The sequence below is a fragment of the Rattus rattus genome, chromosome 18 (assembly GCF_011064425.1).
Source record: "Rattus rattus isolate New Zealand chromosome 18, Rrattus_CSIRO_v1, whole genome shotgun sequence".
Lineage (NCBI taxonomy): Eukaryota > Metazoa > Chordata > Mammalia > Rodentia > Muridae > Rattus > Rattus rattus.
Window position 1 is genome coordinate 38,172,269 of NC_046171.1, and position 24,982 is coordinate 38,197,250.

The 24,982-nt window shown below is 41.1% G+C and overlaps 1 protein-coding gene across 1 annotated transcript in view; it reads left to right on the forward strand.

Annotated features, from left to right (window-relative positions):
* The first annotated feature begins 593 nt into the window (after positions 1-593).
* Positions 594-24,982, forward strand: part of Rfpl4b (ret finger protein like 4B) — a 28,140-nt gene continuing 3,751 nt past the window's right edge. The window contains exons 1-2 of the mRNA XM_032888463.1: positions 594-628; positions 3,147-3,357. Coding sequence (XP_032744354.1) covers positions 594-628; positions 3,147-3,357 — 246 coding nt within the window. The remainder of the gene's footprint in view (positions 629-3,146; positions 3,358-24,982) is intronic.

Consider the following 24,982-nt stretch of genomic DNA (forward strand, 5'->3'; position numbering starts at 1 on the left):
ACTCATAGTTTTAATTTACTTCTAACTTAAATTTAATAAAACCTCTAATTTGACTACTAAACTTCCAACAAGAAGTCATCAGAACAAACATCTGATATTGACCTAATCAAGGAGTTTAATGTTAAAATGTGTCTGATGGTTGCTAAGAAGCTTCAGTGGAAAACCAAATCATGGGACAGGCCTGACTTCAGCTTTGCCACCACTGAATGGTCTTCCGGACACAATTATACCAGCATTCTCTCAAACCTTCCTTATGATTACTGAAAATCATAATACCAGGTCTATATAACCCCCCAAAAAACTTGGATTTGCAATCTTTCTAAGGGAGGGTAAGGGCTTTAGTTATCCTCCATGTGTTAATTCAGTGTTTTCAGTATGTTATGATATCCTCATTTGACAAGTTAGCAAAAGACGGCTATTTTTTGACAAGCATTCTTGTTACACATGAAATTGTGTCTTTTAAAGGCTGACCACATAGTCATGCATGCGGTAATTTGTGTGTAATTAAACATGGAAGATCAATTTATTGAATTCTTTCCTTGTGTCAAGCACTAGGCTAATTACAAAATAGCCCACATAATTTGCAGGTCGTCATGCGGAATGGAAGGATGGAGCCTCTTGCTCGAAGGTAAAGTGTTTTAAGACTGGGGTAGCAGAGCAATAACTCAGACACGATGCCCTTCCAAGCTCCTCCAGGTGATTGCAAATGATGCTCGCCCACGGAGCTAGCCCTGGTGAGGTGACCAACAGGTAATGGCAAGCAAAAACCTGTCTCCTCCTCATGAAACTCATAGTTGAATAAGAAAAAGAATATGAATCGACAGTCTCATAAAGTACTCGATAAGGATAGTTACATATTGACAAGTATTCCAAAGGAAGGGACATGGCACCAGGAGATGGTTTATTCAAGGCTTGGGCTCAGGAAAAACTTCCCAAAGAAGTCATATTGTGGTGTTTAACTTAGAGACAATAGTAAACCTGCTGATAAATTCAACCAAGGGCTAGGAAGTGATGCATTTGACTAACAAAGGGTCATAAGTGGATGTGGAGCGTGGAGCTGCCATGGAAGCCGGGGGTGATGGTGATGAAGGTGGTAGGGGGTTTGGTACCCATACAAGGTGAGCTCCTGTGGAGAGGAAGGAAAGTAGGGCAAGGCTTGGCTTCTGGATGAGTTTATCCAAGTATGACATTGGCAGGAAATTCAAAGTAAGGAACACAGTTTATATTTCATTTGGTTTTATTCTTTATAGCATCCTTTCAGAAGATAAGGAAGACTTGACTCTTTCACAAACCTCTCTCTGTCTCTGTCCATCTGTCTGTACATCCATCCGTCCGTCCATCTGTCTGTCTGTCTCTGTGTCAGCTGTATTAAAAAGCTTTTGGCAACAGGGCATTTGATTCTATGACAATGCTAATGCCATCTCAGGGAAGATCTAAAACCCTGCACCGAGGATGCAATCCTAAAATATTGATTGACACTTACCTGGTGATTAATTCTGTTTGCTTTTCGCTTTGTTAAACAAAACATTGCTCATTCTTTCCGCAATGCCAAACGTGGTCTTGTCCACATGGTGAAGGCAGTGGTTGTCTTGTTAGAGGTGTGGTACATCCTCCATCTCAGATGGAGCTCACATGTTCTGGAAGGCTTAGCAGGGAACTGAAGAGCAGGAACTGATGAGCTCAGAAGTTGTGCAGTGTTCTTCCTTCTTAAGCACTAGTGGATCTGAAAGCTTAAGGGTAAGCCATTCTTCAGCCAGGCATGGTGACAAGCACTGTTCACTCCAGCATTCAGAAAGCAGTAGCAGACAGATCCCTGTGAGACTGTGAGGCCAGCCTGGTCTACACAGCAGGTTCCAGTCCAACTGCTACTATAAAGTGAGACCCCGAATCAAAGACAAAACAAAACACAATAGCCCCCTTCCTAAACAGAGAGTAAGTCTGCCTTGATACAGAGACAGACAGACAGACAGACAGACAGAGAGTAGACTGTAGCTGCCTTCAGACACACTAGAAGAAGGCATCAGATCTCATTACAGATGGTTGTGATCCACCATGTGATTGCTGGGAATTGAACTCAGGACCTTGAAATAGCAGTCAGTGCTCTTAACCAATGAGCCATCTCTCTCGCACTAGTAAGTCATCCTTGTGGGTCTTGAAGTAAAATTGGCTTTTGAAGCCTCAGACATAACAACCTTCTACATTGACATTAACTTAAAGAGTCATAAAAGAGTTCTCTCAACCTTTGGAGGAGAAGACCAAGAGTAAGCAAAAGAACACCTTCTTTTTTCTCTCCATCCTTCCTCTTTTCCTCATGCCCTTTCATGACTCTGGTGTCTCTTTTTCTTCTCACCTGCTCAAGGGATCATCTTAAATTCTCTCCAGATACTTGTTTTCCAAAATGGTCCCTGCCACATTAGGATCCAATGCTTGGAGTTGCGACATTTCAAACTCTTGATGCATAGAGCTTCTCTGGCCCCGGCTGGCAGGGAATAGCTCAGTGTTATTATGTACCCAAGCCTGTGTGCACAAGGCATGGCTTGCAAACAGCTAGCATCTGAAGGCCACCAGGGACTAGGGTAGTTCTGGTGATCTGGCAAGTCGAATGTACTATGCATCCCATCCAAATCTCTCGCCGTGTTTATTATCTGTACTGTTTCCAAACTCAGCTGAAAAAGCTTCTTGTGATGGTTCAGTATCATGCATCTCCCCTCTTCTGTAGCATTATTGTTGCAGAAGACTGGCTGGAGGTTAGGTACCTACATGAAAGAAGGAGAGACTGAGCCAAGTGGAATGCTTGCCTTTAAATCATTGATGTCTGACCGTAGCCATGAAGAGAGCCATGCGAACATTCTTTTATAAATAAAACAGACCTACATGAATTATTCCCCCTTTCTCCTACATATACATAATTCAGTCATCCTAATTAGAATTGTATGCTCTGGGATTTGATTAAAAAAGAAAACAACCTCCAGAATGTTTGTCTGTTCTCTGTGATGCCAAGAAAGTAATCACCAGTTTTACAAACCGATTTCCCCACAGCAAGGAAACTTCTTGTCTAATTTAATTGTTCAAATCTGCATCCTATGGATCTAAATGCATCCATGGTAATCTCTAATTTTCATCTTTTTTTTTTTTTTTTTTAATAGCACTTGTAAAAGCTCTCACAGGCAAAATCATTGCTGTTCTCACCCAGAGGACCGTGCCTCAGAGTCGGGAGCTGCAGTTCTAAAGCCCCACAGTAGATGGCGCTGTGCCACGCAGATTCCCAGGAGGTTCAGTCTTGCGAGGCAATTGACCTACAGGGAGGCATTGGTTTTCTGGATGTTCCTGCTGGTTTCGCCCGCCCAGAAAGAAGAGGTTAGAAGTCTTTCCACATTTAACTGGAACAGTAAACTGTTGTTTTCTAATCAACTCTGACACCAAAGACCATTAGGCTTATTTAATCCAATCCTGAAGAAAAATTATACTTTAAACCCCCCCTTTTAATGCCTGACGTGCTCTCCTAGTCACCTGATACTATCTTCTTCAGGTTTATTAATTTAATTAAAGCAGTATCACTCTGGTTAATCTATGAGTAAGGGTTCTGGACATTTCACAACAAAGTTCTCTACATATTGAGACTTTGAAGTTTGCTCTTTTAGCACTGTGGGTAAAAAAATCTTGAAATGAATGTATAGGTGGATATTTGTATATATATATATCTATATATATCTATATATATATATCTATATCTATATATATATTTACTTTTACATATTAGTTACCCTAAAATTTGCCAATTACTTAGTAGCCTTAATATAATCAGACTTTTTTTTTCTAGAAGACATAGGAACTTGAGATAATTTTGCAAAAGATTATTAAAACCGTCATTATGTTCATTCAGGAATGACAAAGCCATGGTGTCCTTTCTAATACATTGTTCATTATTAAGTGTTTGTCAAGGAAGTCTGTCTCAGTGAAGTGGCAGATACTTATAAAATGTTAATGTCTTTAAGAGTTACCAGGGGACAGGAGAGGTGTTGTGTGAGAATGGTGTGTGGTGATTAATTACACAGATTCGATGATCTCAGTAGACACGCAGGCCCCCTCACACCGTCCCTCACATCTGGCTTTGTGTCCTCTGACTAGAAGATCTGCTCTGACTTCTGTTTGCAGTGTGTGTGGCCCACTGTCCTTTCCACTTGCCACATAACATTTATTTTTCCACTTGTCTTTGTCCATTTAGGGTTTAGATCTCTGTCCAATTCCCGGGGCTCCTGGAAGTCCCACAATGGCTTTTTCTGGCTTCATTCACTGTGCTGGCGTCCAAGCCTGGCCTAGTTAGGCCAGCCCACTAAGTATTATCAGAATTGCTTGAGCCCACTAGAGCTTTCAGAAGAAGAGTGGTGTGGTTGGCTGCAGAGAGCTTTCTTCTCAAGGCCCGGCATGCACACCCTCCAATTGCTTTCCCCTTTGTATGCTGCTGTTTCTGAGGTTCTGTCTAAGCCCCCCACCCCTTTCCTCATTTTACACAGCTTTTTAATGGGCCATCCCAGCCTCTGACTCCCAGCTGTTAGTTATGTTTGTATGATAATCAGCTTTAAGTCCATGGCTATCCCAAATCCCTTTCCTGACCTCTGAGACTGTGGTTGTTACAGAGGTACTTAGCTCGCTAGCACTGTAAAATCAAATTTCATGCTTGAGTCTCTGAATCTATCTCAGAAATCCCATATTCACCCTTATAAAATAGATTATTATTATTATTATTATTATTATTGCTTTGTTTTTGAAATAGTGTCTCTCTATGTAGTCCTGGTTTTCTTGGTGCTTACTGTGTAGACCAGGGTGGCCTTGAACTCAGAGAGATCCTCCATCCTCTGTCTCTTGAGGGCTGAGACTAAAGGTATGTGCTGCCACCCCCAGCTTATTTTATTTTATATATATATATATATATATATATATATATATATACTTGATTGTTAGGCCTGTGAGTATGTGTTTGCAACATGGAGGTTAGAAGAGGGCATTGAGTCTCACTGGATAGAGTTATAGACAGTTGTTTACTGCCACATGTGTGCTGAGAATTAAACCCTGGTCCTCTGCAAGAGCAGCAAGTGCTTCTAACCTCTGAGCCCATCCTCCAGTCCATATTCACTTTTGATCCATTTTTCTTCCTCTAAATAATGGCAAGGTCTGTTAAGTCTTGGGAAACCCTTATGTCTTTTTTTAAAAATTTCTTTTGCTACTATCTTTTTTTAAAAAAAGATTTATTTATTTATATATAGGTACATTATAGCTATCTTCAGACACACCAGATGAGGGCATCAGATCTCATTATAGATGGTTGTGAGCCACCATGTGGTTGCTGGGATTCGAACTCAGGACCTCTGGAAGAGCAGCCAGTGCTCTTAACCACTGAACCATCTCTCCAGCCCCTCTTTTGCTATTATCTTATAGCCATTGTCATTACCTACTTGGATTTGGGCATCAGCTTTCTACCCAGCCTTTTTGTTTTTAGCTTCATTCCTCTGCTTTGGACTTTTGAAACTGTACTTGGATGAACACTCATGTAACCAGAGATTTTGTTTTGTTTTGTTGCTTAAGAAAATTCTATGGCTTATCTATTTTCTATGAATTCTTTGTTCTCATCTATTTGGCCTTGACTTATATTCCACTTTTTCATAACACCTTTCAAGTACCTGCTTGAAGTACTCTTTATCTGCCATAGAGCACCATGCATTTTTCTCTACTGTAACACTTACGGAATCTATTATATTAGCCAGCTTCCTTGTCTTTATCCATACCAGAGCTTTACAGAGGCAAATACAGCTATTTCATTCATCTATTTTGTTTATTCTTTAAGATCATTCCTCTATTATAGAATAAGGACACAAGATAGACATAGTGGCTTACTATTCCTGATAGGAATACAAGAATAGATAAATTTAATTTGAACCAACAACTCATACTCCTTGTTGGACACTCCCAATGGAATGGCCATGGTGATTAGAATTGTGTTCTTGTGGAGGGCTTGGTAATTTTTTCCAACATAATACATTTATTGGTTATTTGGGAATTTCACATAATACACCCAGATTACACTCACTTCCCAGCCATTCCAGGTCTGCCTGCCACACTCATGATCCCCCCACCCCACCACCAGAAGGAAGAAGAAAAACCCAACCTCCCACAAGTTCAATTTGTCTATGTTCTCTCTAGAGCATGGTCAAACTACCAGTTTTAAAGAGAACCGAGCCTAGTCTTTCCCCTCTATCCCCCTAGCAGAAGCCATGAATGTGAAGAGCTATACTTCAGAATCCTTATCATCACAATTTTTAAGAGTTCTCTTTCATGGGTTCTGGTCTAGGGTGTTACATTTTTGGAGTGGGGTCAGTAGGGTGGTGGTGGGTGAAGTAGACATTTCTGATTGCCATCTGATCCAGTCATGTGGTATTTTGCTGAGGCAGAGGGTATAAATCCTGACACTACCAAATTGGACTGCTGCTATCCTGACAGACAGAGGCTGGAATCACCCCAAAGAACTACTTCTAAACAGGTCCATATCCCCTTGTCCTATTTACCATCTTTTTTCTCCTACTTTTGGATGGTGGGCTAGCAGGGGGGGGTCAAAGCATTTGAGAAACCTTAATGAAAGTAGGTTTTAAAAATCTAAGTTTACACATAGGGGTTGTCACAAAGCCTTCTATGACTCTCAATTCTATAAGCATAGATCCTACCACAAAACCACAAATATGAACAGCTAAGACAATATGCCTCTACCAGAAGCCGGCAGCTCTATTGTGGTAGGTCTTAAATGATGAACAAACCAAGGACTTTCAAAATTGCTATTATGAAGACATTCAAGGACTTTACAGAGGATATGAATAAATCTTTTAATGAAGTCTATGAAAACACAAACAGTTGAATGAAACAATAAAAACAATTCAAGACATGCAATTAGAATTTGATAATCAATGGAATAACTAAAGAAAATCCTTACTGAAATAAAACTGGAAAAGAAAATTTAGTTATTTCAAATAAAAATCTCAGGGGTATGCCTCACCTACAGGTATTGCAGATAAGGTTGAAGAAATGGATAACTGAATCAAAGAAAAATCCTAAGTCTAAAAAAATCCTGACCCAAGAGGGAGAGATGGGTCAGTGGTTAAGAACACTGACTGCTCTTTCAGCAGTCCTGAATTCAAATCCCAGTAACCACATGGTGGCTCACAACCATTTGTAATAAGATATGATGCCCTCTTCTGGTGTGTCTGAAGACAGCTACAGTGTACTTATAGATAATAAATGAATAAATCTTTAAAAAGTTGAGATATATAACTCTAATGAATTATCTTAGAAAAAACTGACACAAAACACCTAGGTAATCTGGGACACTACAAAAACAAAAAACAAAAAACAAAAAACCCTAAATATATGAGTAATAGGAATAGAAGATGGAGAAGAAACCCAGATCAAAGGCAGAGAAAATGTATTTTTTTAACAAAATCATAGAAGAAAATTTCTCCAATATAACTCAAATATAAAGAAGGAGGTGTCTATCAGTGTGATGGAAGCATTTAGAACCCCATAAAGGGTATAGGGAACCAATAGAACTTCATATAGACTGGAAAAGAAAGGAAATTACCCATGCTACATAATAAACAAATAAACAAAACTCTAAATATACAGAAGAAAGGATAAATATGCAAGGAAAAAAAACTAAGTCACATATAAAGAAAGGTTCATTAGAATAAGAATACCTGACTTCTCAGTGGAGACTCTGAAAGTCAGAAGGATCTCTACAGATGTGCTGCAGACTCTAAGAGACTACAGATGGCAGCCCACATTACAATACCCAACAAAACTATCACAGTAAATGGATAAAGAAAAAAATTCATGATAAACCCAAATTAAGCAGTATGTACCTATAAAGCCAAGCCTACAAAATGTAATAAAAGAAAAGCTTCAACCTCAAGAGGTTAACCACCACAGGAAACACAAGAAATATTCTTGGAGCAACAAATAAAAAAAAGAGGGGAATCACATATCAAGCAAAATAATAGCAATCAATAAACATTGCTTATTGGACTCAACATCAATGATCTCAATTACTCAATAAAAAGACACAGACTAACAAACTGGATTTGAAAACAGGACCCATCATCCTGCTGCATCTGAGAAACCACACTAACATCAAGGTCAGAAAAATATTTTCCATGTAAATGGACCCAAGAGGGAAGCAGGTGTTGGTATTTTAGTATCTGACAAAATATACTTCAAACCAAAGCTAATCAGAAGATATAGGAAAAGATACTACATACTCAAAGGAAAAGTTGACTAAAAGGACATTACAATTCTAAACATCTATAATTCGAACACCCAAGTTCATAAAAGAAACACAAATACAGTTAAAATCACATATTGTTCCTTACACCCTAACAGTGGGTGACTTCAAATATCCCATACCTGGGAATATAACACACCTAGGAGGACTATAACAAAATGAAAACACCCATGAACAAAAATAGTAGACAGAAAGAAATATCCAAACTCAGTGCTAAAATGAGTATCACCAATAGACAGGTCATCCAGACAAAACTAAACAGAGAAATGCTGAAGCTAAAAGAGATACTAGACCAAATGAATCTAGCAGATATTTACAGAATTCTTCACCCAGACACACAATTATAACTTTTCAGAAGCTCATGGAGCTTGCTCCAATATTGACCACATGCATGAGCACAAGACAAGTCTCAACTGATACAAGAAAACTGGTATCCTATCTGACTATGACATTTTAAAGCTGGATACCAACAGTAAGAATGACAAAGAGTTTAAAACTCATGGAAGCTGAACTACTTAGTACTGAAGACAAGACATAAAGCAAGAAGGGAATTAAAAACCTTTCATAATTGAATGAAAATGAAAATACAACCTACCCCAACTAATAGGTCCTATTAAAGGCAGTTTGAAGAGACAAGTTTATATCAGTATGTGTCTACAAAAACCAAACCAACCGAACAAACAAAGAAACAAAAAAATCCCCAAAAACAAAAGTGGAGTGACGTCATATTAGCACCTTAACAGCACACCTGGGAAAGCTAAAACAAGAAGAAATAACACCCAACAACAAGAACTAGCAGACAAAAAGAAATAACCAAACTCAGGGCTAAAATCAATCAAACAAGCAGCAACAACAGCAGAAACAATACAGAGAATCAATGAAACAAAGAGTTGTTTCTTTGAGAAAATCAACGGGATTGACAAACAGGTAACCAAATTAAAAGACACACAGAGAAGGTACAAATTAATAAAATTGTAGCTAAAAAGGGGACAATACAATCAACGCCAAGGAAATTCAGAGAATCATAAGGGTTCTTTCCTCCTAACAGGAAAAAGACCCAGGGACAGATGTGTGGGATGATGTCACACAGATGAGGCAGATACAAGATAGAATGGGGCCTGTCATTGGATGAGGAGGTAGGATGGGCGGGAGAAAAGTTTGAGGGAAGAGGAGGAGAGTGAAACGGAAAGGAGGGGAGGAGACTGGGAGAGCCGCAGAGAGAGAACATGGAAGCTGACTTTAAGATTCCATGCTGTAGGGCTGGAGAGATGGCTCAGTGGTTAAGAGCACCGACTGCTCTTCCCGAGGTCCTGAGTTCAAATCCCAGCAACCACATGGTGGCTCACAACCATCTGTAATGGGATCTGATGCCCTCTTCTGGTGTGTCTGATGACAGCTACAGTATACTCACATAGAATAAATAAATATTGAAAAAAAAAAGATTCCATGCTGTACATTTATAGGGTGTTATGAATGTTCTTAAGGGATGGTTGTGTACAGGCTTTGTATGCTTAGGTGGGCAATTATATCTTATCAATTGGATCAGATGTTATTGTGTTGTGTGTACTTTCTTGTGGCGATTTGACTTTGGGAGAGTACGTGGGCCGCCACAGAACTGGGATGTGTGCTTCTGGCAATGTATCTACTGGATATCTTGGGGCACTGTGGAGCCGGATCTAGTGAGGGCAAAGAAAACCATTTGTTTTTATAATTTTACAGCAACACAGATGGCTTCACAGCAGAATTCTACCAGACTTTCAAAGCAGAACAATACCAATACTACTGAAATTACTATGCTGAATAGAAACTTGAGCAATGTTTCCTGTTTTTTTTTTTTTGCAAGCCCTATTATACTGATACCAAAACCACATAAAGATGTAACAAAAAAAGAAATTCATAGACCACAACACACCTATAATTTTTTTCAATAAAAATTGCAAACAGAATCTAAGAACATATAAAAAAAAATGGTCATCTACCACAATATTTGGCTTATCCCAGAGATGCAGGTTCAACATACATAAATTGAAAAAAAAATATACCTGAAAGACAAATGCTACATGATTATTCATTTGATGTAGAAATCTTTGACAAATTCTAAGATAAAATCCTCATGATAAAAGTCATGAAGAGACCAGGAATGCAACGGACATGCATCAACACATTAAAGACAATTTATAGCAAGCCCACAGCCATTAACATAAATGGAGGGAAATTCAAAGCACTTGTACTAAAGTCAGGAACAAGACAATGTTGTCCCCTCTCTTATTAACCATTCAATACAGTACTTTTAGTTTTAGCTAGAGCAATAAGATAACTGCAGGAGATTGTATTAATTTGGGTTCTCTAGTGTAATAGAATTTATAGAATAAATCTCTTTATATACGGGGATTTATTATAATAACTACAGGCTCACCCACCTAATTCAACAATAGCTTATTATGGACAGAAAGCCCAGTAGTTGCTCTGTCCAGGAGGCTGGATGTCTCAATTGGTCTTCACTATATGCTGGAATCCCAAACAGTTGGCTCTAGTGCTAGTGAAGAAATGGACTTGTTAGTGAAGCATGGCAAGCAGTCAAAGAGCAAAAGCTTCCTTCTTCCATGTCCTTTCTATAGGCTTCCAGCAGAGGGTGTGGCCCAGATTAGATCTGCATTAAAGGTGTGCCATCTTTGATCCTAATCCTAATCTACTCCTCATCCTACTGACTGTCATTGGCTTTGCTTAGGGTCTGGTACCACACAGCGAAACAATGATGGCTTACTTGGGGAGACTAAGTATAACTCGCTTGACAGTGGCCTAATGTCATTGGCACTTGATGGTGACTCAAGTTAGAGCTGGTTATTTTCATAGACCTCCTTTCCATTCCACTCTCCTCCTCTTCCCTCACACTTTTCTCCTGCCCATCCTTCCTTCTCACCTCATTCTATCTCTCTGAGTTTTCTTGGACTCTACCCACTTTCATTGGTCTAGAGGCTCCTGAACCATATAGAACTGCAGGTTTAGAACCTTACAGTCCTAGGATATCCATCAGAGGCCTGCCACACCAAAACTATCGAGGTTCACCCCTTTCCCAGTACCTACTACAACAAGAACATCTAGGGACTAAACCATCTAGATAGCAAATGGCCCTCGAAAGAACAAAATCAACAGGAACCAGGGCAACATGACACCTCCAAAGATCAGCGATCTCACTACAGCAAACCTTGGATATCCTAGCACAACTCAAACACAAGTAAATGACCTAAAATTCAATCTTATAAAGATGATAAAGACCTTTAAAGAGTAAATGAAATGAATAAACCCCTTAAAGAAATACAGGGAAATACAATCAAACAGAGGTCTTTAAAGAGGAAACAAATAAATCCCTTAAAGACATACAGGAAATACAGTTAAAAAGTGAAGGAAATAAATAAAACTGTTCAAGACTTGAAAGTGGAAATAGAAGCAATAAAGAAAACACAAAACGAGGAATTCCTGAAGATGGGAGACCTAGGGAACATGTCTTAGTCAGGGTTTGCATCCCTACATAAAACATCATGACCCAGTTGTCATGAAGCAAATTGGGGAGGAAAGGGTTTATTCAGCTTATACTTTCTTTTTTTTTTTTTTTATTAACTTGAATATTTCTTATATACATTTCGGGAAAGTGTTATTCCTTTCCCTGTTCCGGGGCAAACATCCCCCCCCTCCCCTTCCTTATGGGTGTTCCCTCCCCACCCCCCCCATTGCCGCCCCCCAACAGTCTAGTTCACTGGGGGTTCAGTATTAGCAGGACCCAGGGCTTCCCTTCCACTGGTGCTCTTACTAGGATATTCATTGCTACCTATGAGGTCAGAGTCCAGGGTCAGTCCATGTATAGTCTTTAGGGTAGTGGCTTAGTCCCTGGAAGCTCTGGTTGTTGGCATTGTTGTACATATGGGGTCTCGAGCCCTTCAAGCTCTTCCAGTTCTTTCTCTGATTCCTTCAACGGGGGTCCTATTCTCAGTTCAGTGGTTTGCTGCTGACGTCGCCTCTGTATTTGCTGTATTCTGGCTGTGTCTCTCAGGAGCGATCTACACTTCTGCACTTCTTTGCTTCATCCATCTTGTCTAATTGGGTGGCGTGATATATATGGGCCACATGTGGGCAGGCTCTGAATGGGTGTTCCTTCAGTCTCTGTTTTAATCTTTGCCTCTCTTCCCTGCCAAGGGTATTCTTGTTCCCCCTTTTTAAAGAAGGGAGTGAAGCATTCACATTTTGATCATCCGTCTTGAGTTTCATTTGTTCTAGGCATCTAGGGTAATTCAGGCATTTGGGCTAATAGCCACTTATCAGTGAGTGCATACCATGTATGTCTTTCTGTGATTGGGTTAGCTCACTCAGGATGATATTTTCCAGGTCCAACCATTTGCCTACAATTTCCATAAAGTCGTTGTTTTTGATAGCTGAGTAATATTCCATTGTGTAGATGTACCACATTTTCTGTATCCATTCCTCTGTTGAAGGGCATCTGGGTTCTTTCCAGCTTCTGGCTATTATAAATAAGGCTGCGATGAACATAGTGGAGCACGTGTCTTTTTATATGTTGGGGCATCTTTTGGGTATATGCCCAGGAGAGGTATAGCTGGATCCTCAGGCAGTTTAATGTCCAATTTTCTGAGGAACCTCCAGACTGATTTCCAGAATGGTTGTACCAGTCTGCAATCCCACCAACAATGGAGGAGTGTTCCTCTTTCTCCACATCCTGGCCAGCATTTGCTGTCACCTGAGTTTTGATCTTAGCCATTCTCACTGGGTGTGAGGTGAAATCTCAGGGTTGTTTTGATTTGCATTTCCTGATGACTAAAGATGTTGAACATTTCTTTTTTTAGGTGTTTCTCAGCCATTCGGCATTCCTCAGTTGTGAATTCTTTGTTTAGCTCTGAACCCCATTTTTTAATAGGGTTATTTGTCTCGCTGTGGTCTAACTTCTTGAGTTCTTTGTATATTTTGGATATAAGGCCTCTATCTGTTGTAGGATTGGTAAAGATCTTTTCCCAATCTGTTGGTTGCCGTTTTGTCCTAACCACAGTGTCCTTTGCCTTACAGAAGCTTTGCAGTTTTATGAGATCCCATTTGTCGATTCTTGATCTTAGAGCCAGCTTATACTTTCATATTGCTGTTCATCACCGAGGAAGTCAGGACAGGAACACTCACAGGGCAGAAACTTGGAGGCAGAAGCTGACGCAGAGGCCACGGAGGGGTGCTTCTTACTGGATTGCCTCACATGGCTTACTCAGCTTGCTTTCTTACAGAACACAGGGAGACCAGCTCAGTGATGGCACCACCCATAATGGGCCCTACCATCCTTGATCACTAATTGAGAAAACACCTTATAGCTTGATCTCATGGAAGTATTTCCTCAAAGGAGGTTAATTTCTCTGTGATAACTCCAGTTTGTATCAAGTTGACTCACAAAACCAGCCAGTACAAAAGAGAACAGGAACTACAGATGCAAGCATCACCAACCGAGTACAGGAGATGGAAGAGTCTCAGGCATAGATGATACAATTGAAGAAATTGATATATCAGTCAAAGAAAATGTTAAATTCTAAAAAATTCCTGACACAAAACATCCAGGAAGTCTGGGATACCACAAAAAGACAACCTAAGAATAATAGGAATAGAAGAAAATGAAGAGTCCCAGTTCCAAGGTCCAGAAAGCATTCTCAACAAAATTATAGAAGAAAACTTTCCCAACCTTAAAAAAGGGTTGCCTATAAACACATAAGAAGCTTATAGGGCCCAAATTAGAGCAGAGAAGCAAAATTCTTTCAGCACATAATTATCAAAACTCAGAATTTACAGAACAAAGAAAGAATATTTAAAGCAGTAAGAGAAAAAGACTAGGTAACATTCAAAGACAGACCTATAAGAATCACACCTGACTTCTCAACAGAGACTCTAAAAGCTAGAAAGTCACGGACAGATAGCTTGTAATCTCTAAAAAATTACATGTACCAGTCTAGACTACTATACCCAGCAAAACTCTCAATTACCATAGATGGAGAAAACAAGATATTTCAAGTCAAAAGTAAATCCAAACAGTATCTATCCACAAATCCAGCCCTACAGGAATTACTAGAAGGAAAACTCCAACTCAAGAAGGAAAACTACATCCAAGAAAACACAGAAAACAAATAATTCCATACCAGCAAAACCAAAGAAATCACACACAGACTCACACATATGCACGCACGCGTGCGCATGCACACAGACATATACACACATGCTAATATCACACAAACATCAAAATAACAGGAATTAACAATTAATTAATAATCTCTCAACATTAATTGACTCAATTCCTCAATAAAAAGACACAGGATAACAGAATGGATGCAAAAACAAGATCCATCATTCTGCTGCGTACAGTAAACACACCTCGTTGATAAAGATAGAGTACCTCAGAGTAAAGGGCTGGAAAAAGGTTTTTCAAGCAAACAGACCCAAGAAGCAAGCTGGAATAACCATTCTAATATCTAATTAAATAGACTTTCAAGCAAAATTAATCAAAAGAGACAGGCAAGGAAGGACACTTGATACTCACCAAAGGAAAAATCTACCAAGATGATATCTCAATTCTGAACATTTATGCCCCAAACACAAGGTCACCCACATTTGTAAAAGAAACATTGCTAAACTTTAAATCTCTCATCAAACCCCATGTATTAATAGTGGGAGACTTCAACACCCCACTCTCACCAATTGACAGGTGATCAGACAAAAACTAAGCTGAGAAATAATAAAACTAATAGACATTATGAATCAAATAGAAATAACAGACATCTATAGAATGATATCAGCCAAACACAGAAGAATACGCCTTCTTTTCAGGACCTCATGGGTCCTTCTCCAAAATTGATCATATAGTCAGTTATAAAGCAAGCCTCAACAGGAACAAGAAAATTGCAATAATGCCTTGCATATTATCAGACCGCCATCAATTAAAGCTGGACTTCAACAACAACAGAAACACTGGAAAGTCTGCATACTCTTGGAAACTAAACAATTCTCTACTCAGTGATCTCTGAGTCATGGAAGAAGTAAAGAAAGAAATGAAAGGGGGTTGGAGATTTAGCTCAGTGGTAGAGTGCTTGCCTAGGAAGCACAAGGCCCTGGGTTCTGTCCCCAGCTCTGGAAAAAAAAAAGAAAGAAAGAAAGAAATGAAAGACTTCCTAGAATTCAATAAAAATGAAGGCACATGGATAGAGCTAGAAAATGTCATCCTGAGTGAGGTAACTCAGACCCAAAAGAACATGCACTGTATGTTTTCACTAACAAGTAGATATTAGCTAAAAAAATGTACAGAATACCCAAGATACAGTCCATAGGACTCAAAAAGCTCAACAAGCTGAAGGACCCAAGTGAGGATGCCTCAGTTGCACTTGGGAGGGAGAAGAAAGCAACCACAATGGGGGAGGGAGGGACAAGGGAGGAAATGGGGATAGGGGAACATGATCTGGTATTGGGTGGGAGGGAGAAGGACTGAAGCCCTGAGGGCCAGTAGAAATAATGGAAACAGGTGACCTTAGGAGGAAGGAGGTTGGCAAGACCCTCTAGAATGTACCAGAGATCTGGGAAGTGAGAGACTCTCAGGATTCAAGTGGTGGGGACCCTAGATGAAAGGTCCTGTACTGGGGAGAGGAAACTTATTGAATCCGTCTCCATCAGAAAATCAGTAGGGTATAGCATCAAGTGAGGGATGGGGTTGCTCTCCCACAGCTAAAGCTCTGACCCACAGTTCTTCCTGTCTGAAAGAAATGCAGGGATGGAAATGGAGAGGAGCCTGAGGAAAAGAAGGTCCAGCGACAGGTCCAAAGTGGTTTCCAGCTCAAGGGGAGGCCCCAAGACCTGACACCATTACTGAAAGTTCACAAAAAGTAACCTACCATGACTGCTCTCCAAAAGACCCAACAAGCAGCTGAAAAAGTCAGATGCAGATATGGGCACCCAACCAACAAACAGAAGCTGCTGACTTCTCTGGTTGAATTAGGGAAAAGCTGGAGGAAGCTAAGGAGGAGGGCAACCCTGTAGGAGGACCAGCGGTCTCAATTAACCTGGACCTCTGAGATCTCTCAGACACTGGCTCACCAACCAGGCAGCATACACCAGCTGAGATGAGGCCCCCAACACATATACAGCAGAGGATTCCTGGGTCTGGGTTCTTTCAGAGAAGATGCACCTAACCCTCAAGAGACTGGAGGCCCAAGGAAGTTTAGAGGTCTGGTGGGGTGGTTGGGGTAGGGACATCCTTGTGGAGACTTGAAGGAGTTTTGGGGGGGAAGGAGGTATGGGATATGGAACCCTGGTGGGGGTGGACTGGGAGAGGAATAAAATATGGAGTGTAAAAATAAATAAATAAATACATTAGGGAGGTAACCACCAGCTGTCTAAATGGATTTAAGGTCTACATAATAAGCACAGATTCATGCTGGATACTATGAGCCCAGGAAACGATCCATAACTGGTGAGGCCATTGAACCTAGAGGAAAGCCTACGACTGACACTTCTTTAAAACAGTAAAATTTCTAACTACAGTTTAAACAATTATTCTTATACCCACTGTAGAGTGTAGCTCTCATTCCTCATCAAAGAAGCTTCTCTTTGCAGCAGATGGAGACCATGACAAAAATCCACAACTGGTCACAATGCAGAGGACAACACACAGTAGGGTGCCCTGCCTCACTCACATCTGCACCTAACCCTGCGGCTCAGGGAACATTGTGGAAGAAGGGACAAAAGGATTGTAAGAACCAGAGGATCAGGAAGTCTTCTGTGAGAACCGAACTGGGGAACTCAACATTAGCCAAAACAAGGCCTGAACAAATAAAACACCAACTGATGTAATAATGTGATTTAGGAAAACCCATTAAGGCTCCACCTCATGATGAAGGATGGAGCTCTAGATGAGGGGTAAGGCTCTACAGGCAACTAATGTCTGCATTAGTCTTCCTAAAGAATAGTCCCACTAAGTCATTATGTAATCTCAAGTAGTTACCCCTAAAACACACGAATAACACCAAATGGATTCCACAGGTTGCATATAAGTTCATATGTCTATATACATATAAGAATAGTACTTAAAAACATTAGAGATATGCATGAAAATAGCAAGAGGTTGGAAGTGGGTGAACTGGAACAGTGAAGGGTGCAGGATATGATGATGGGGAATGAAGGGGATCAAAGTACAATAAATGCACTAAATGTCATAATAAAGTTCACTAGTTGTCACAATTCATAAATGTTAATAAAGATGAAAAAACTCCTGAGGGAAAAGTGTTCAGTAATGGAAATTGTTTAAGAAGCCCTGCTATTGGTTGGGTAGTGGTGGCATATTCCTTTAATCCTTTAGGGCTCAGGAGGTAGAGACAGGCAGATCTCCGAGTTTGGGGCCAGTTTTATCTACAACACAAGTTCCAGGACAGCCAGGGCTACACAGAGAAATCCCATCTTAAAAAAGTTCTGTGGGACTGCTAATGGTGGGAGCATAAAAATAAAAATCCCTGTCTCACCCCCTGCACAAATCCCTGCTATGAATGAGGAATTACATATCAGTTCCTACTATGCATGTACAGCTCAGGTATAATACAAGTCAATATGACCCAGAGGTTTGTGTTTTCTGTCCTTATAATGAAATGTACAGGATTGAGAAATTGGGAGTGAGGTGAACAGCAATAGGAGTACATATACAGGACACCCATAGCTGTCACCTATGTGTAGACTCTAAGCATCCCTGGTATTTCTATGTCTTGTCTCTAAGGAAAATGTAGAAGTAGGATATCCTACACATTCTAAGTGCAGAAAAGATTTTCTTTGTAAAGCTTACCAGATCTAAAAGGACAGCTGTTAGAAGAGGTGCACAAGGAAACCCCATTTCCCATAGAGACAGAAGGGTCCATTTTAATGGGTAATGAGACAGGAAAAATGAGGAAAGGATGACAATGAGGCAGAGAATAGGAGGCTGCAGGCCAGAGTGGTCACACACCTGGGGCTAAAGAGACAGCTACCCACTACAGGGGCTGCGTTTTGAAATGGAAAACCAGGCTCGTTTTGTTTTTATTTGATACATGGCCTTATGTAACCCAGGCTGGTTCTGGATGAAGGAAACAGTAGCCTGATTTTCCTCCTTTCTTGGGAAGGGGCTACATCGTATTTAACTACCATGTGTTTTGGATCAGGATACTTTGGAAACAAGCTTAGTTTATGAATTGACCTTACCTCATGGAAACCCTAATGATAATTACATTTCAAAAGCATATACGTTTTGATACATATACATCTTGATAAATCGTTGTGAGGGTATTAAGATATCACAGATCAGTGACTTCAAATATTTCCAGCACTTGAAATTTTTGTTTTTTAGAAAAGGTCATTTCTCTCTAAATTTTCAGCACTTCACTAGTAATGAAGAATTGGACACTAAAGTGAATATTTTGGCAAGAAAATATTTCTCTGGGGAAGGAGAGCTGAGAAGGCTTAAGCCACTGCTAGAGCTAGCTGGAAAATGAGCAAACCAATGAGAAATGATAGTTGCTTTGGTGTTTCACACTTTATTTGGATTCATCACCACAGCCTCATAAAGTAAATGGAAAACATGAAGTGTATCTCATCCTTATGGAGTAGGAAGGGGAGGAGAAATGTGTGATGGATATTCCCAGTTGTCAACCTGACACATCTGTAATGAACTATTGTGAGGTCCAAATTGAACCTCTTCCAGGACCTCTTGAATGAGACTCACGGAGGCAGTGATCGATGCAAAAGCACGAGGAGTTTAATCATTCTGACATGTTGGGGTCATCTCACTTCAAGGGGAGACAACCCTTGAAAGACCCCAGCTTAGCAGCAGTAACGCCATTTTGCAAGGCTGTACTTAAGATGACTGGTTCAGAGAAAGGTTAGAACACTGAGTACACAGCGGCTGCCAAGCAGGATGTGTATGGTTGAAGACATGGCAACAGGACGACTGCGGTTGAGCGCCTGACAATGAGAAAAGCCCCGGGAGAGGTCCCACACCCTGGTGGGGGGCCGAGTCAGTCTTATGTTTCAGGAAGGTAGCTAGGGAACTTGCCCCCGGGCTAAACCTTTGGGGGGCCGAGTCAGTCGTTATGTTCCAGGAAGGTAGCTAGGAAACTTGCCCCCGGGCTGAACCCTTGCCACATTAGAATCCACCAATTATATCCCTGTAACCATGCATCTGCTTCTGTATGCTTGCTTCTGCTCCCCAGAATCCTATAAAAAGCCCATCCTTGGTTCCGTGGGGCGCGCCAGTCCCCCGAGTGACTGAAGCGCCCACAGGTGCCTGTGCCTGTGTATCCCGACAATAAACCAAATCCTCTTGCTGATTGCATCCTGTGGTCTCGGTCTGGTCATTGAGTTGGAGGACCTCCATCCCGAGGGAAAGTTCTCCCTGAGAACTTTTCACCCTGAGCAGACTCTAACAGAGAGTTATATACCTTGCAAACAATTGGGGCAGACACATGCTTTTCATCCAGATCTTGAGACATTGTGGAGGCGAAAGTCTTAGGCCCAGGCGTGGTACATACCTTTAATCCCAGGAGATAAAGTCAAGCAGATCTCTGAGTTCAAGGCCAGCCTGGGACTGAGCGAGTCCCAAGTAAAGAGCAGTTTAAGTCCAAGCGTGGTGGTGCACACTTTTCATTTGGTAATCTGGGCCACACCTCCTGCTTGTGGCCTATATAAGGACTTTGGAAGAAGGAAGACTCACTCTCTTCACCTGCTTGCCAGCACATCTGTTGGAACCTACCCCAGGATTCTCGCTTCTACACAAGCCCAGCTGAAATGCCTATCCTCAAGGACTGAATAACTACTAGATTCTTGGACTTCCCATTCACAGTTGCCCATTATTGGGTTAACTGGACTGCAGACTGTAAGTCATTCTAATATATATTTTTTAAATGTATATAGAGACATTCTGTAAGTTCTATGACTCTAGAGAATCCTGTTTGGAGTTTGCTGCATCATCTGCATCTGCAACTGGTTGGGTGAGGTGCATCACTGGGGGCTTTGCTGCCAAGATCTGTTGCTTGCCAGACTACCCCAGTGTGTGGTAGAACAGTGGCTCTTAATTAGTAGAAGGGCATCCTGGTATCCCCAAGTTCTTTCTAGGGGATCTGCAAGTCCCCTCCTTCACCTTCCCTTCCTCTCCCTTCCTTTCTCTCCCCCTCCCCTCCCCTTCCCCTTCCCTTCCACTCACCTCCCCTGATCTCTCCTCCCCTTCATCCCTCCCCCAATTAACATCCTTCCATCCTTTCTTTCTTATTAATTATTATTATTATTATTAATTATTATTCATTCCATTAATTTACACCTCAGATTATACCTCACTTTCCAGTTACCCCTCCACTGAACCGCCTATCCCCCACCCTCCTCCCCCTCCCCTTTGCCTATACGAGGGGGTTCCTCCACCCAGCCATACTCTCCTGCCCCACCCCTCCAGGATCCCCTTATGCTGGGGCATCAAACCTCCCCAGGACCAAGGGCCTCCCCTCCTACTGCTGTCAGGCAAGACCATCCTCTGCTACATATGTATCTGGAGCCATGGATCCCACCAGGTAAACTCCTTGGCTGGTGGTTTAGTCTGGGAGACATGGGTGGTCAGTCCAGCCTATGTTGTTCTTCCAATGGGGTTGCAATTCCCCTCTGCTTCTCTAGTCCACTGCTTCAAGCATCTACATCTGCATTGGTCAGTTGCTGGCCAGGCATCACAAGGAACTGCCACACCAGGTTCCTGTCAGCAAGAGCCTCTTGACCACTACAACAATGATGTGTTTGGTGTCTGCAGACAGGATGGATACCTAGGTGGGGCAGTCCCTGGTTGGCCTTTCCTTCAGTCTCTGTTCCATTTTTGTCCCTTTTCTTCTTTTAGACAGAAAGTTAAAAACTTTGAGATGGGTGGGTGGCCCCATCCTTCAACTGGGGCCGTGCCTATCTACTGGAGGTGTTCTCTACAGGATCTATCTCCCCATTCGATGCACATTTTGGCTAAAGGCATCTCTGTTGGGTCCTGGGAGCCTCACATTTCCCTGTTGTCTAGAACTCTCCAGTGGTTATTTCCTCAATCACCCTTGCTACATATTTTTGTTTGCTTTCCTGTACCTCTGTACCTCACTTACATCTCTAGTTCCTGATACTGGCCCTCTTATTTCCTCCCCTGCCTTTCTTCCTCCTAGGTCCTCCTCTCCCTCTATCTCCCATGATCATCCTGTTCTGTCCTCAGTGCAGGACTGAAGCATCAACACCCTGGTCCTCCTTCCTTCTAAGCTCCATGTGGTCTGTGGTTTGTATTATAGACATTGTGAGCTTTTGGGCTAATATCCACTTGTCAGTGAGCACACAGAGTGTATGTCCTTTGATGTGGGTCTGGATTACCTCACTCAGGATGATATTTTCTAGTTCCATCCATTTGCCTGTGGATTTGATTAAGTCATTGTTTTTAATCACTGAGTAGTACTCCATTGTGTAAATGTACCACTTTTTTGTATCCATTCTTCTGCTGAAGGACATGTAGGTTCTTTCCAGCTTCTGGCTATTATAAATAAGGTTGCTATGAACATAGTGGAGCATGTGTCCTTGTCATATGTTGGAGCATATTTTGGGTATATTCCCAATAGTGGTATAGCTGGGTCTTCGGGTAGCACTATTTCCAATTGTCTCAGGGAACACCAGACTGATTTTCAAAGTGGTATTGCCAGCTTGCAGTTCCACCAGCAGTGGAGGAGTGGCCTTCTTTCTCCACATCCTCAACAACACCTGCTGTCAGCTGCATTTTCGAGCTTAAGCATTCTGATTGATGTGAGATGGAATCTCAGGGTTGTTTTGATTTGCATTTCCTTGATGACTGAGAATGTCAAACATTTCTTTTTCCCCCCCCTTGTTTCTAAATTTTCTTTTTCTTTCTTTCTTTTTTTTTTTTTTTTTTGGCTATTTCTTTATTTACATTTCAAATGTTATTCCTTTCCTAGTTTCCTGTCCATAAACCACCCATCCTTCCCCTCTCCCCCTTCTATTAGGGTGTTCCCCCCCAACTACCCCTGCTTCTCCCCTCCCCACCCTGACATTCCCTTACACTAGGGGGTCTAGCCTTGGCAGGACCAAGGACTTTTCCTCCCATTGGTGCCCAACAAGGCTATCCTCTGCTATGTATGCAGCTGGAGCCATGGGTCTGTCCATGTGTATCTTTGGGTAGTGGTTTAGTCCCTGGGAGCTCTGGTTGGTTGGTATTGTTCTTATGGGGTTGCAAGCTCCTTCAGTTCCTCCAGTCCTTTCTCTAATTCCTCCAAGGGAACCCTGTTCTCAGATCAATGGTTTGCTGCTAGCATTCGCCTCTGTATTTGTCATGCTTTGTTTAAGTCTCTCAGGAGACACTTATATCAGGCCCCTGTCAGCATGCACTTTTTGGCTCCATGAATATTGTATAGTTTTGGTGGCTGTATACATATGGGCTGGATCCCCAGGTGGGGTAGGCTCTAAATGGCCATTCCTTCAGTCTCTGCTCCAAACTTTGAGACAAAATCTTATGTAGCCCTGGCTGTCCTGGAACTCATTTTGTAGATCAGGCTGGGTTTTAACTCATAGATATCAGTCTGCTTTTGCTTCCCAAGTTCTGGGATTCAGAGCGCGTCCCCCTCATCTGCTTTTTTTTTTTTTTTTTTTAATTTTAAATTTTAACTGCATGGTATATGACATATAATTCACAAGAACTTTTTTTGTTTCTGTTTTTGTTTATTGAGACAGGGTTTCTTTGTGTAATAGACCAAGCTGTGCAGGAACTCACTTTGAAGGTTAGGCTGTGCTTCAACTAATAGAGCCCCTCCTGCCCCTACCACCCGAGTACTGAGATTAAGGGCTTGCACCACCACGCCTGCCTACAAAAACTTTTTGTTGATGTATGATGTTGCTTTTGTTGATGGATGAGACAAAGCCAAAACCAAAGCCAAAACCAATGAGACTTTGGTGATATCTGAACTGTACTTTGGTCTGTCCTGGGTTTCCTATCTGGGGTGAGAACATGTGTGCACTGCTTCTTCCCAGAGGAAGTTTTGTCACCCAACGAATATAGTCATTATGGAAACCAGTAAAAAAAATTCTACCTAACACTGTAGGGTCCAACAATTCCATTTCCGAATATATACCCAATGAAAAGGAAGTCAATGCAATACAAAAATAGGTAGATTATTACATTCATTTTGATACTATTTGCGACAGATAAGATAGAGTCAATATAACAATCCATCAATGAATGAATCAATAAAAAATATGGGGGTTGGGGATTTAGCTCAGCGGTAGAGCGCTTGCCTAGCAAGCTCGAGGCCCTGGGTTCGGTCCCCAGCTCCGAAAAAAAATATGTTAATATTCACAATGGAATACTAGACAATCGTAGAGAAAAGTCCTGCCATTTGCAACTATATGCATGAAATAGAGGACATTGTTAATACTTAACTTTGTCTCCCCAACGGAATCATTGCATGGTCTTATCCATATGTGGAATGCAAAATCTTCAATACATAAAGGTAGTGGTATCATTACCAGGCAGAGAAGTGGGTATATTAGGTGAACAGGAGGAGTAATTCTACAAATCTGTTGATTAAATCAGCATGATTTAATCACTTAACAATGGGTATATGCATCCATCAAAACACACATTTGGAGGTTCAGGAATGATAAGAGATGTGTTTATTGCTCAATACAGATAACATAATTTGTGATAACATAATTTATTGCTTAAGCAAAGACACTTTTGAGAATAAATAATTTTGAGAATGAATAATTATAGCAGGTGCACAATGTTACTTTGAGTGTTTTCAGTTTTCTGCCTAGTAACTGATCCCCAAAGTAGTTAAGATTCTGTTCACTTGTGAATATATCAGACATATTTACAACTGAGGATGAATTTGGTCTCTAGTATATTTTGTTTCTAAAAGTTGAGTTCTAAAAGTAGAAAAATGTCATTTAGATGGCAGCAGTCTTATTATTTTTAACTCGAGAATTGGTATGAAATATCGTATAATTATTTAGGTAGCCTTTAGTGACATCTAATTGTATAGATGTATAATTCTTTTGACAGTTGCAAAACAACGTTCATGGACGATTAGGATCAATGTTTACTTAGTTAGATTTTAAAAATTAATTAATTAATTAATTTCTTGCCTTAAGTTTATTTGTTAAAACAGCATAAGACACTGGTCATCTGCAAATAGTGTATATGTAGGTGTGTCACAGCAGTCTGTCTGTCTTTCCATTAGCAGAACCTTCACATGGGCCTGCACACCTGTGGGAGCCTTGGCTGGGGCTTCAGCTCTGCCTTGGTTTGAACCTTGGGCTTTGGTTGACAGAGCCTATGGCCCTTTACCACTTAGCTTCGAATCTGCTTCCCAAGCTTCGGGCGAGCGTTGAAAGCAAGACAGCTCAGTTGGCACGTGGGGCCCTTTGACTTCTTAGGCTTAACTAATTAGGCTTCACTAGGGCACTGATTGCCTTTGCATTGTTGGCCTGCATCTTCTTTAGGACTTTCTTGTGCTTCTTGGTGAAGCACATGTTCCTCAGGAACTTGAGATCGAACCCCTTAAAAGATTTGTAGCCTTATGACCGAAGTTTCTAGATGCCATTTCTGTGCCA